This window comes from Plectropomus leopardus, chromosome 7, assembly GCF_008729295.1.
Source record: "Plectropomus leopardus isolate mb chromosome 7, YSFRI_Pleo_2.0, whole genome shotgun sequence".
In the NCBI taxonomy this organism is placed as follows: Eukaryota; Metazoa; Chordata; class Actinopteri; order Perciformes; family Serranidae; genus Plectropomus; species Plectropomus leopardus.
This window is the reverse complement of record NC_056469.1, coordinates 32,025,116-32,037,370: the sequence shown is the minus strand read 5'-3', so window position 1 is coordinate 32,037,370 and position 12,255 is coordinate 32,025,116. Positions and strand designations below refer to the sequence as shown.

Below are 12,255 nucleotides of genomic sequence, written 5' to 3'. Positions count from 1 at the left end.
GCAAAACAGAAGAGAAATTAATAATTATAATATCACAAGATTGCTTTGCATTGCCGGTGCAATCTAATTAATAGCTGTTTTGTTTGTAGCTCGTTGTTCTTGCTGCCTTTTTTCTTTTTTTAAATTGTGAATGCTGAATGTCTCTGAAGTGAGGAAACGCGTCATTTTCTTCTTTCCTTCCTCACTTTCTTAATAAATTCCTCTCATCTCTTCTTCCTATTATTATTCTTCCTCCCTGTGGGTGTCTCTTGGTTTCAATGTAACATCAGCAATGTTTAGGGACTACAATAAACATAAATGTATTTTTAAACCATCAGTTGTACCATTTAGCATATTTAGCAGTCAGAAACACTGCCGTTTAGCTGCTGAAATGGTTCTTTTGGTACTTTGGAGGCACATTATCTGTGCGTACATTGAGGAACCTATAACATGTACTCCTGGAATTTTTCTGATAATAGGTAAATCATGCAGAATTGGTTTGCTGTAGACTATAAACACGCATGCCTGCAAAAGTGAAAGCAGAAGTAGGCCTGTCAGATGATTAAATGATATTTATACACATAAATATCATTACATTTATATATCATATATATATATATATATATTTATTTATTTTAATCACAATTAATTGCATTTTTTAATTATGTTTTCGATTCAGTGAATTTGCTTAACAAAACAATTTAGAAGTCTATATTAACAAGGCAAAGCAGTTATTCTTACTAGATTGTCTTGATTAGGAATCAGATGACAGCAAAAAAACTGCATGGGACGAGCATAAAGTGAGGTCATGAGACCCCTGTGAAATGACCATGCGGTTTTTCCATCACCAAAATCTAGCCTAACTTTAGTAACCTAAGTGTTATTCCTCAAGTCTTCTAGTTTCAGATGATACCAGTATCATAAATGAACACAATAAAAAAATAACGAATGCATTAATTACAGATTTTAATAGCATCATGATTAACATGTTAACGCTGACAGCCTTAAGTAGACGCCAACCCCAAGTGGACTTTTGTGTCAGATTTGAAGAAATTTCCTCAAGATGTTTTTGAGATTACGTGTTCACAAGAATGAGACGGACGATGTCACAGTGATCTTTATCTTTGAACTGTGATCACCAAAATCAAATAAGTTCATTGTTAAGTCTAAGTGGACATTTGTGCTCAAATTGAAGAAAATTCCCTCAAGGTGTTTTTAAGACATTGTGTTCAAGAGATTGACACAGATGCAAGATCACACTGACTTTGAGCTTTGACCATCGAAATCTGATTTGGTTACTGTTGAGTCCAAGTGGACGTTTGTGCCATATTTGAAAAAACTCCATCAAGGTGTTCTTGAAACATTGCATTCACAAGAATGAGACCGTTGAGGTTACAGTGACATTTGACCTTTGGCCACCAAAACCAGTTTGTCGTTAAGTCCAGGCAAGCAGAGGACAAAGTCTGTACATTATATTTATAGGAATCCTGTAAAGCATATGTGATAACAGCAGCTCTGGCTGAGTGGACGTGTCTTTACAGATTTAGTTCTTTGTGTTTCAGACCTGTCTGACCAGCTGCTGGAGGTGGTGGGGCTGGAAGGAGCCATGGAGATGGGTCAGATCTACACCGGCCTAAAGAGCGCTGGACGACGCCTGGCACAGTGCTCCTCCGTCACCATCAGGTCAGTGTTCAACTGAACCACAAATCGTTCTCCTGTCATGATTTGTTGTCTTTTTTTGTTGGCATCTTTGCCAGAATTTGTGAAATTTAGGTCACCATCAACAGTCTTTTGTCCTGGACACAAAAAAATCCATCAGCAGTTTAATTAAATTTGAATTTAGGTAATAATTTGAATATACCAACAGGGTACCTACAGGTATCAGACACATGAGTTTGTTTTTTAAGACCTTTTCCAAATATTTTACAATCTGTTTTTGCTTATTTTTGGACAAATCATTTTTTTGCAGGTCTGTATAAAGGTAAGTACAGAGTCTGTGCAAAGGCTGTTTTATGTCAAGTTAAGCTACATTTTGCCAACAGGTAAGTGCAAGAATAGTTTGAGCAGTTTTAGGTTCAGTGGCAGGTTTAAAGTTATGTAACATCAGAAAATTGAACTTTCATGTAGAAGACCTTGACTCATTTTACTTAAAAAAATTAAAGGGGATATATGAAATTAGAGAAAACGTGGCAGTTATGGCACAAATAATGACTTGATTTAAGACATTATAAGAAACCCTGATTAAGTTTTCTGGTGCGACGTTTTACAATAAAAGTTGAATTCTAACACGTTTTCTTCACACAGAACCAGTAAATCCCTTCCCATGCAGATTGACGGTGAGCCTTGGATGCAGACTCCCTGCACAGTAAGTCATTAAATGTCTCTAGCACCTTCAACGACACCCATCTTCCATGTTGTGTGTCACCACAAGTGTGATCAGTTACACCTGTAACCACATGTAAGGGGATGTACTGAGTATATTTTATATATCGCTGCAGAAAGGCAACAACTTCGAAGACAATTCTTTGTGAAAAACAAGGCACTCAGCTAGTATTTATTTATTCGCTTGAGGGTGTCATTATTAAAACCCCCACAAAGCTACAGTAAACCTAAACAGCCCAGTCACCAGAAAAAAAGATGGCATTATGCGTTTAAAAATCAAAATTTCTAACGTGATGTAGAGTATGAGCTGGGGGTTGTGGATGCAGGGTTACCACACAATTTTCTCTATGAAATTTTAAAATTTTTCCATGGTTTTTTAAGGACAAACAATCATTTTTTTCTCTTGTTTCACTTCTCTGGCATTATTCAAACATATCAGATTCAAAGTGAATTCGTCCATAATTTTATCTGACCGACACATGGAGGGACACACGTAACAGAGCGTGAAATTGAGAAATTAATGTTAAACAAAACATTATCACAGATCAGTGAACATTAGAGCTACTTCATGTTGCCAGCTACAAAACATAAATTTGCCGTTGGGTTACATTATTTTGGAAGGTTGTTACTGGAAGATTACTGTAACATTTCATTGCACACAACAAAATTTAATGAATTTTTCAAACATTTAAATTATTTGTTTTACCAATTCCATGTTGTTTCTAGACCTGGAGAATGTCACTGTGAAGTCCCATGACTTTTTCCAGGTTTTCCATGACAGTGGGGACCCTGTGGATGGCATGTCACCTAAGGATACACCTGCCTAGTTGTAGGCCACTGTTTAAGAGCAACAAACATAATCATTTCTTTTGAAATGAGTTGAGTGATTTGTTTCCATACTTGTTTTTTTAGGAACCCGTGTTTTTTTTCTAACACTTTTTAGCCCCCAATCATCGGTAATGTGTAGCTATTTTTCCAGTGGAGATAATGCCACAAAAAGTGGATGTTTTTTTACACATTGCTGCGTTTCAGGTGCAAATTGTGCCCCCCAAACCATGTAACCCTAAGCCAAAAACAGTATCTTCCTAACAATAACTAAAGTAGATTTTGTGTCTAAACCTAAAGATGTTAACCACAGTGATGTTGCAACATAAAGTTCAATGTATTTGCTACATAAAAATGTGCAAATGTAACCTATCCATGGTTTGCAGAAACGTACAATGGCAACATTTTTCTGGTGATTGGGTTGATCTAAACCTGTTTTTATCACCTAGTTTGCCTGATTAGAGCTCTTCTTATTGTTGATTATTTTTTCAGCTCCTCTCCTGTCCAATAAGGTCTTAAAGGACAGGGTTCAAAATAAAAGACAGTATCTATTCCTTTTCTTTGTGTTTTTGTGCAGTTATGACAAATAGTCAATGCTGCAAGTCTTACTTCTCCTAATTTGCTTACCGTCTCCGTCTCGAACATGTGCTCTGACGAGTGTTTGCCCTCTGTCCACGTTGTTCATTTTTCAAAATGAAACTCCTCAGTTTGCATTGATTACGGTTGTGTTTAGCTTTAATTACAACGCCACTGCAGATGAAGTGCTGCCGAGATTTACATATGGATTGCTCAGGCGGCGCTAAGAATCCCAGTGCATGACAAAACGAGTAGCCTGCAAGTGCTCTTGTGTCCGCTGGCACAACTCCACCAAGCAAAGTTAGGATCCGACAATCCATAATTGTGCTGCAATGATTTTCTACGGCGGGTTATTCATACTGTATGTCGGGGAGGAATTTGAATTGGCCGACCTGTTAAATGCTTATAAAAACACTGCAGCTTAAATGGGATGTTAACGCACTAATTATTAACAACAACAACTATGCAAATGCATCTCAGTTCCTCTGCATGCATAACATATTTAACACCATGCAACCATTTGCATTTTGAAGCGACATATGACATGTATCACAGTCTCTTTGATAACTAGGTCTGAAATAAACTGACATTTTTCTGTATTCCCAGATGGGATTCTGGTAAAATGGCACTTTGTTAAGTCTCAAAGTGCCATTTTACCCACCCCCTTAGTTATCTTATTTTGGATGTTTTTTGATGGTTTGGGAATACATTATATGGATAATTTGATCTAATTGTTAATTTTTAAGAGCCGCATTGCTCTTCAACTGGGGCTTTTGATGCTTATAAATGCTTGATGTTGCATCTTAAAAACACAGCTCAGTTATCATACAAATTAATTTCAGGTATTCCTTCAGATCTTCCTCATGGGACCTGTGTCTTGCCTTAAATAGTTATCTTTTTTTTTTTTTGCAACGTACAACAGAAACATTAAGCTCAATCACATTTAATGACAGCAGAAAGATTACAAAAGCTGGTAATTGCAGCCGAGTCAGAGTGCAAGTACAACAAATGGCATCTTTCCTTTGAAGTGAAAGTAGTCCCTTTAATGCAGATGGCAGCATTTCCTCTCTCCATTACTGCATTTAGACTCAACAGTATAATGAACTGTGCTTGATATGGCAGTCCTCTATGGTTGATATTTGTTGTTTCACTGATGGCATCATTATTGGGAAACAGGATATAGTCAGATGTTATACCCATAAAGCCCATTTTTTCTCATAATCCAGCATAATGTATGTTATCATTCATTTCAAAATGCATGAAACCCGGGTTCTCTCTAAGTTTGTCATATTAAGGACACTCAGAATTGCACTCATAAGCCAACAGACCCCATCTGACGTGAACCCATATGGACCCACTGTTGTAGATGCATTGAGTTACATTCTGAGGGGTGATAGCTGTGGATAAAATGAAAAATATCATTTTTTAATTGGGGAGAATTCTAGTGCAAATCAATGCCAAACACTGTGCTATCGCCAGGGGTCACAAATTTTCGTGGACAAGATTTCTAAACTTTTCCATGACTCTTCAAGGACCCATAATGAAATTTCCATGACTATTCACAGCATATAACATGGACAACTGTAAGGAAAACTTTACAGCAGATGTTACTTATTGTATTGTCAGGCAATCCAGGAAGCTGTCTGAGGCAGTCTGCGGACACTGAGCAGGTGACGTTGTGATTTGTCCGTTGGTTCGAATAAAGCAAAGCTCCGTGACTTTGAACTTAGGTTCAGTCGTCGTGCACTGACATTACTCACGTGTCCCGTGCAGTTTTTTTTACTGTCATTTGATTCCTAAATAAGATAATCTGGTAAGAATTGCTTTACCTCAGCAATATTTGCGTAACTGTTTTGTAACGCAAAATAATGGAATTGTCAAAATGTGATTACAAAATGCACATGCACTGAAATTCTGCAATTACTGACAGATTATGGATGAATGGATCGTGATTTTTATCTTGAATGTCTTGCATATCGTATTTTTGCCATTGATCCTCTTGTGAGTCTGAAATACAGTTTGGATTTGAGTTTGACTACATTCAAGGATGGTCTGTGTATCCCAATGAAACAACAAAGGTCCTGACAATTTGTCGATATTTTGATATTCGATATTTGAACCTGCTGGCTGGGGGAGAGAGAGAGAGAGAGAGAGGGAGGAGGTTTTGGGGCCTTTGAAAGCTCTGCTCAGGTGCGGCTCATAATGCCGATTAGATCAAAGCCACCACCTGCTTTAATCACCTGCTTTATTGAGCCTCACACTCTTGAAACAAGCAGGAAAATGCAGCAAGCGGCGCCAAACTAAATCATATCTTCTTTACTTCTTTCAAACACCAGATTGAGATCGTCCACAAGAACCAGGCTCCCATGTTGATGGGACCGCCACAGAGCCGAAGCTTCTTCTCCTCCGTCATCAGACGAACGCGCACTGAGAGCAAAGACTGATCGGTTCAAGACCCTCGAGTCCTCAGAGGCACCTGCAGAGCAGCGGTCACAGGTTGATCATCACTCGGCCTGTTAGTTGAAGGGGGGCCTGTGATGTTTGATAGCCCAGCGTAACGTAGCAAACTGTAGGTTCAGTATGTATCGCCGGCAGCGTGGAGACGTCACTGAGAAGCCCTGATTAAATCCAGCACGAGGTGTGTTTAGGACCGAAGCTCCGAGTAGAGTAGTTTAGCTCCAAAAATACTGAAGCTATTTCGGGAAGTCCGGTTTTATAAAAAGTCTGTTTTTCTTTTTGCTGTTGTGATCTGTGCCACGTGGAGAAAAAGAACCCCACAGATGAATGTGTTTTTGTGATATGATGTATTTATTTATTTATTCATATTTTGCTGCTATTGATGTTTTTAACAGTTTTTTGGATTTGCATACCCCAGATGCATGATGGACATTGAAGGAGGTTGCTGCTGTCGAAGCTGACATATCTGGAGCTTGCAGCCCAAGTGTTTCGTACGAAGTGAAGTTTCTTTGCCTGGCATTTCCTCATCGCTTCACTCATGAACGGCTTCAAGACGTGAAAAGACAGAAATCACTTTGGCTTTCTTTTAATGGTTCCCGCAAGTCATCCTTGTCATGTTTTAATCTGCCGTTGTTGCCGCTCCGTCAGTGGAAAGATTAGGAATGATTATTGGTCTTCATTAAAAATGCATGACACTCTTTGTTTTACGTCGCACGAGAGATTTCCAAACAGTTTTACCAATTGTGTGCACACTTTCTGTTGCATGAATGACCAAGATCTGGTTTGACACTTGTGGAAATTGATCGTTTTAATTTTTTTTAATTACAGTGCTGCTCGGTTTAACCATATCATACTTTATAAGGTGGCTGCATTTGTATGAGATCCTGTTTTCTTTCTGAACAGGTATTCAGGTACTTTTAAAGTAAAAAAAAAAAAAAGCAGCGAGTAGGCAACAGAAGAGAGTCCAATTGTTTAATCAGACTTTGACTGCACTGCAAAGTTGGATATTCACAAGAAGCAGTTTGACCTCCTCTGGTCATTGATTTGCTCTGATGTCTACAGCTGAGTGTTTATAGGCTGCTGCACACAAAAGTGTACATTGACCAATTAAGGTCCAAATACAAAATGACTATTGACGTATATTTAGTACGAGCTTGATTTAAAGATTCAATTCAATGTGATAATTCTTAGAGGTATTTAACTGTCACTCACATGTGCAAATACCATCTATAGAATAACAATGCACCTTTTGCAAACATTTGATCTTTTTTGTACAGAGCTCCTAAAGGGACATGGGGAGAAAAATAGATGGGAATGAAAAAAAGATTGGAAACTTTTGTGTTAGCCCAAGAAATGTTTCCATTATGTTGCAAACTCTTTGCATTTTCCGAAGAAACTTTTTGGGTCATTTGTAAATCTTTTGAGTTCTTTCGAGAAACTTGCATTCACTCTCAAAATGTTTGTGTTCTCCTTAGAAATTTTGACATTATCTTGCAAAATGTTGCATTCCTCCAAGACACTTCTGCAGTAATTTGCAAAACGTGTTTGTTCTCCCAAGAACCTTCATTCTCCTGAAAAACTTTTGCGTTCTTCTGAGAAACTTGTGCATTCTCCCAAAATACTTTGCTTTCTCCCACAAAGAGTTTGCATTTTCTCTTGAAACTTTTCCATTCTCTCTCAAAACTTTAGCAATCTCTGGCCATTTGTGTTCTCCCGAGAAACTTTTGCATTGTTGTGCAGAAGTTTTGTATTTTGTCCTCTCCGAAGAAATCTTTAAGTTATCTTGAAAAATTGCATTCTCGAGAAACTTTTGGGTTATCTCACAAAACTTTTACATTCTCTCTTGAAAAGTACTTATGGTACACTAGTTGCCAGCTGCCGTTAAATTAGAAATAGTACTTCTGGTCAAAACCCAAGGGAGAATTAGAAGAGTTGGTCATTGGTAAGCGGTACCCTTTTCAATTGCTGTGTTTACTATGTTAGTTCGCTTAAGTTGCCTAAGTATTCTAATATTTGTGTCTACTAAGAGAGATAAGAGTTGGGTTCTGACCGAAGGTACTACTTCTTCTTCTTCTACTTAATTGTTGTCTTCTTCTTTAATGGCATGTGGTAAGTAGCGTACAGTAAGTACTTCTCTTGAGACAACGCAAGAATTTTGCAAGGCAACCCAAAAGTTTCTCAGAAGACCAAACATTTTGTACAAGAACTCAAATTTTTCCTGGGAGAATGCAAAAGTTTTTCTTGTTTTTTTTTTTTTTTTTTATAACCCAGCAATTTTTATTTCATCTTTTTTTAAATTCCTCCTTCATGTCCCTTTAGGAGTGCCATTTTTTAGAGTCTCCTATACAAATATATTGCATTTTTCTGAATGTTAATAGTTATGATTCGGTAAATTTTTGCATTTAAATAACATTGATCTCATTCTGTCTCACCAAAGACAAACTTAAAATTTCGGGGATCTACATGTACCAGTGTGACGCACACCTGATAAATGTGTTTTTAACGAAACTGCACTCCTGCTTGTTTTCCGAGAATGATTTTGACTGTTTCAGTCTTTGAAAGTGCCATATACGCTAGTGGAGACTGAGGTCTTATGAGTCTCCCATCTCTTTGCTTTGTACGGTGCTGCGTTTGTACAGTGAGGTTGTATTTTTGTACACAGTATTTATTTATTTTTCCGCTTACTGCTGTCACTCTAGAACTCACACCATGTTGTTCTGCCGAAAAAAAACAAACTCTGCCTGCCAATGTCGACTGAAAAAAGTGATAATGGAAATAATAATAATTAAAAAAGTTTTTGTTGTTTGATACAGTGTTCTGGTGTTGTTTGGACATCGACCTTTGACTACAGTATGGTACTTAACAAACAAAAACCTCAATTTCAAGGCACCAACACCTTTGGTTGTGTCCTCACAACTTAACCAAACTAAATCTTTCCATCCTATTGTCTGGAGTGGCACTTTGTTTACTGCGTGTCTCGATGTCAGATGGGTGGACGCCTGCACTTGAACTGCATTTCTCCGTCCTCAGGGGGGTTCAGCAGGAGTGACACAGTACTTCACTTCACATCCACTTCACCTGCCTGGTAAAGGAACCCTGCCTGGATCCAAGATGGCATCAGCGTGACCACTGCTGACTTCCGATATGTCCGTCTTTCAGTCAGGTGTTTAATGCAATGGTAAAGTTCCTTTTTGGGGCTTTATCCTAGATATCTCCCTCTATCAGTGCAGAGAAAATCTTTGTTTTTTTGTCATTTGGTACCATAGAAACACATTTCAGCTGCAATAGTTGCAAAAAAAAAAAAAAATCAAACGTATTAGTGGTTGTGGTAGGAAACATTACTTTTCAATCTAGCAATTAACTCGCCTTAATTATTAGTACCCATTCTTCTTTCAGCTGCGAGACATATATTAACCAATATTTTTTCTTTTGTGAATTAATAAGCTGCTTTAACTTTTACTGGATAATAAAGTACGAAAGAAAGCAATCAGAGGATAAATCAAGTTGCTTTTATTTATGTAGCTCAACATAGCATCAGCATTAACATGGTGTTCACATAAAGGAAAATAATATTATATTAATTCTTATGAAATTAGGATAATTATTATTATCCTGTTCTGCAAAGTGTGTGCTTTTACTTTTTGTACTTAAACATATTTTGATATACTGCAATTCTGAATGACCCTCCCTGCACCATAAATAACTACATTTCACAGGTTTTAGCTATGATATATTGTGTGATTTTGGAGATTTTTAAAGGAAACATTTTTTTTCAGTAGTAGTAGCAGTTTTACAGTATGAGGATATTTAAAATAAATATATATGACCATTTAAAATTCTGTGTTCCTTCCCCCAAACAAACAAAAAAAACCAACTCCTCCGGCAGTCTCATAAATCACGAACAGTCCCTAAGAAAGCCATTAAAAGGGACAAGATAGCAGTCAGACTGACAATATTAAGTAAGTAACGCTCATAGTTTATATTTCAGACAATATTAAGTAAAAATAAGAAATACAGTAACACTTAAATTTGTCAATGAAGAGATTTATCATCAAATAGTTTTGTTAGCTTGCCATCAAGCTAGCGGAACTAGCATCACTGTTAGCTTAACTGACGTAGTAAGCTAGCTGGTAAGAAAGCCAGTCAGCCAGTTTTTTTATTTTTATTTTGAGCACCATAGGACTAAAGTAAGTATATTTAAGACTCTTAATGTCCAGAAACATTACTACCAAGTTAACGTAACAAACAAAATTGACGTGGTTTAACCGACTTAGCTAGTAGGCTAGCTTGTGAGCTAGCTAGTAATTCATTAGCTATCAATACAGCTACTCTGACTGCTAACTGCCTTGTGTTTATATGATGTGCGATTTTATTATTTTATTTTGTGACTTTTTTTATTTTGAGCGCCACATGATTATAGTTTGCGATATCTTTATTTTATTTTACTTACAGTTCATATTATTTCTAAGAATCTAATGTCCAGAAAACAACTGCTATCAAGCTAATGTAACTAGCATAACTGCTGTAGCTTAACCTTATATTTAACATTATTTTACAGAATAATTAGAATTTGTAAGAAGATTACTTTTCAGGTTATTTCCTTTTTTGTTTGTTTGTTTTACTTTGCCATTTGTGTTTTGTTTGTTGTGCTAATTTTCAGGTAAGTTTCTTGTACTTTTAACTAATTTCCTGCTGATTTCTTATTATGTTGCTCATCACCTTCTTTCCATGTTTTTGAAAGAAATCAAATTTTCCTGGGTTTTAAAGGGTTAATGGACTAAACTTAGCTAATAAGGTCGCTGGAGCCATACCAGCATTTAGCTATCAGTGTGGCAAGTTTATTGTTTATATTATAGATACAGATATAAACATCTGTACTAAAAACTAATGTTAACCAGTGGGATAATTCTGACTTGATCATTTACTCTCTGAGATATATAATTGATTCCCCAACTTTTATTTGAATAACTGCACATTTGTTTTAACCCTTTTAAACTGGAGCTACTTTGCTGGATTCCCTTAAAAAATCATAGGAGGAAGACAACAAGCAACTTCAGAAAAAATAAGCTGAAAATTAGCAAGAATTTTGAGAAGAAAAAAAAGACAGAGAGAGAGATGGAGGAGAAAATAACCCAAACATTTGCAAATTGTTGAAAGAAAAAAAAAGGAAGGAAGCAAAGTAAAAAAAAAAAAATGAAGAGCTTAAAAATGATAATAATTCAGTAACATTAATTTAAATATGTTATTATGATAGTTGTAACCATAATTTCCTAGAAACTTGTCCCCAGCTTTAAAATTAAATAATAATAATTTACTAATTTATATATCTCTTGCCAAGTTGTTCATTGTCTTTTTTCCCAGTGTGTTCAAAAGAAATCAAACCAGTTGGCTCAAAGGTTTTAATACTTGTGAAGGGCCTCTAAAGACAGCACAAGAAAACTGATGTCAATCCAGGTTTCAAAGGGTTAAACCAGAAAGCTGCAGGAAAACAGCATTATTAAATATTTTCCCACTACACAGCTGGGAAAATAGGTGAGGTCACTTTCTTTGTTGTTGTTGGCCGTGTGTGTGTGTTACGGGAACAGTGTTTTAGTTTGGGTTTTTTTTGGGGGGGGGGCTGTCCTCAGTTTTGCCCGGTGACCTGTGCATTACTTCCAGGTCAGTGCCTTCTGCGGGTCCCCGGCACTCCCAACAATGTCTCCCTTACAGGAGAGGGAAGAGCTGGCGCTTCAGGCAAGTCCCTGTGGAGTCTCTTCAAAACACAGTCACCATGGACACAAACTTGACCGGGAGAGGAGTGTGTTTGTGTGTACACACCGAGGAAAGCGAGACGGAAAGAGGGTGAAGACAGGACTGTGTGTGTGTGTGTGTGTGTGTGTGAGAGAGAGAGAGAGAGGGAGAGGGGTGGGTGTGCAGGTGCAGGTGCAGTTTGCATGTGTGTATTTTTAAAAGCATGAAAAATTACACTCAAGTTTGGTGCATATTTTCTACTATAAAAATAACTCCAAAGTCCAAACTTTTATTTTTCCAGCGTTA

At 37.1% G+C, this 12,255-nt stretch overlaps 1 protein-coding gene across 3 annotated transcripts in view; it reads left to right on the top strand.

Moving 5' to 3' along the window:
- Positions 1-6,919, top strand: part of dgkb (diacylglycerol kinase, beta) — a 73,976-nt gene extending 67,057 nt beyond the window's left edge. The window contains exons 20-23 of one of the 3 annotated variants that reach the window (XM_042489801.1): positions 1,542-1,662; positions 2,284-2,344; positions 6,099-6,400; positions 6,615-6,919. In XM_042489801.1, the coding sequence (XP_042345735.1) occupies positions 1,542-1,662; positions 2,284-2,344; positions 6,099-6,206 (290 nt within the window). In that variant the 3' untranslated portion in view covers positions 6,207-6,400; positions 6,615-6,919. The remainder of the gene's footprint in view (positions 1-1,541; positions 1,663-2,283; positions 2,345-6,098; positions 6,401-6,614) is intronic. The other 2 variants (XM_042489800.1, XM_042489799.1) reach the window with 2 other exon arrangements.
- The last annotated feature ends 5,336 nt before the right edge of the window (positions 6,920-12,255 follow it).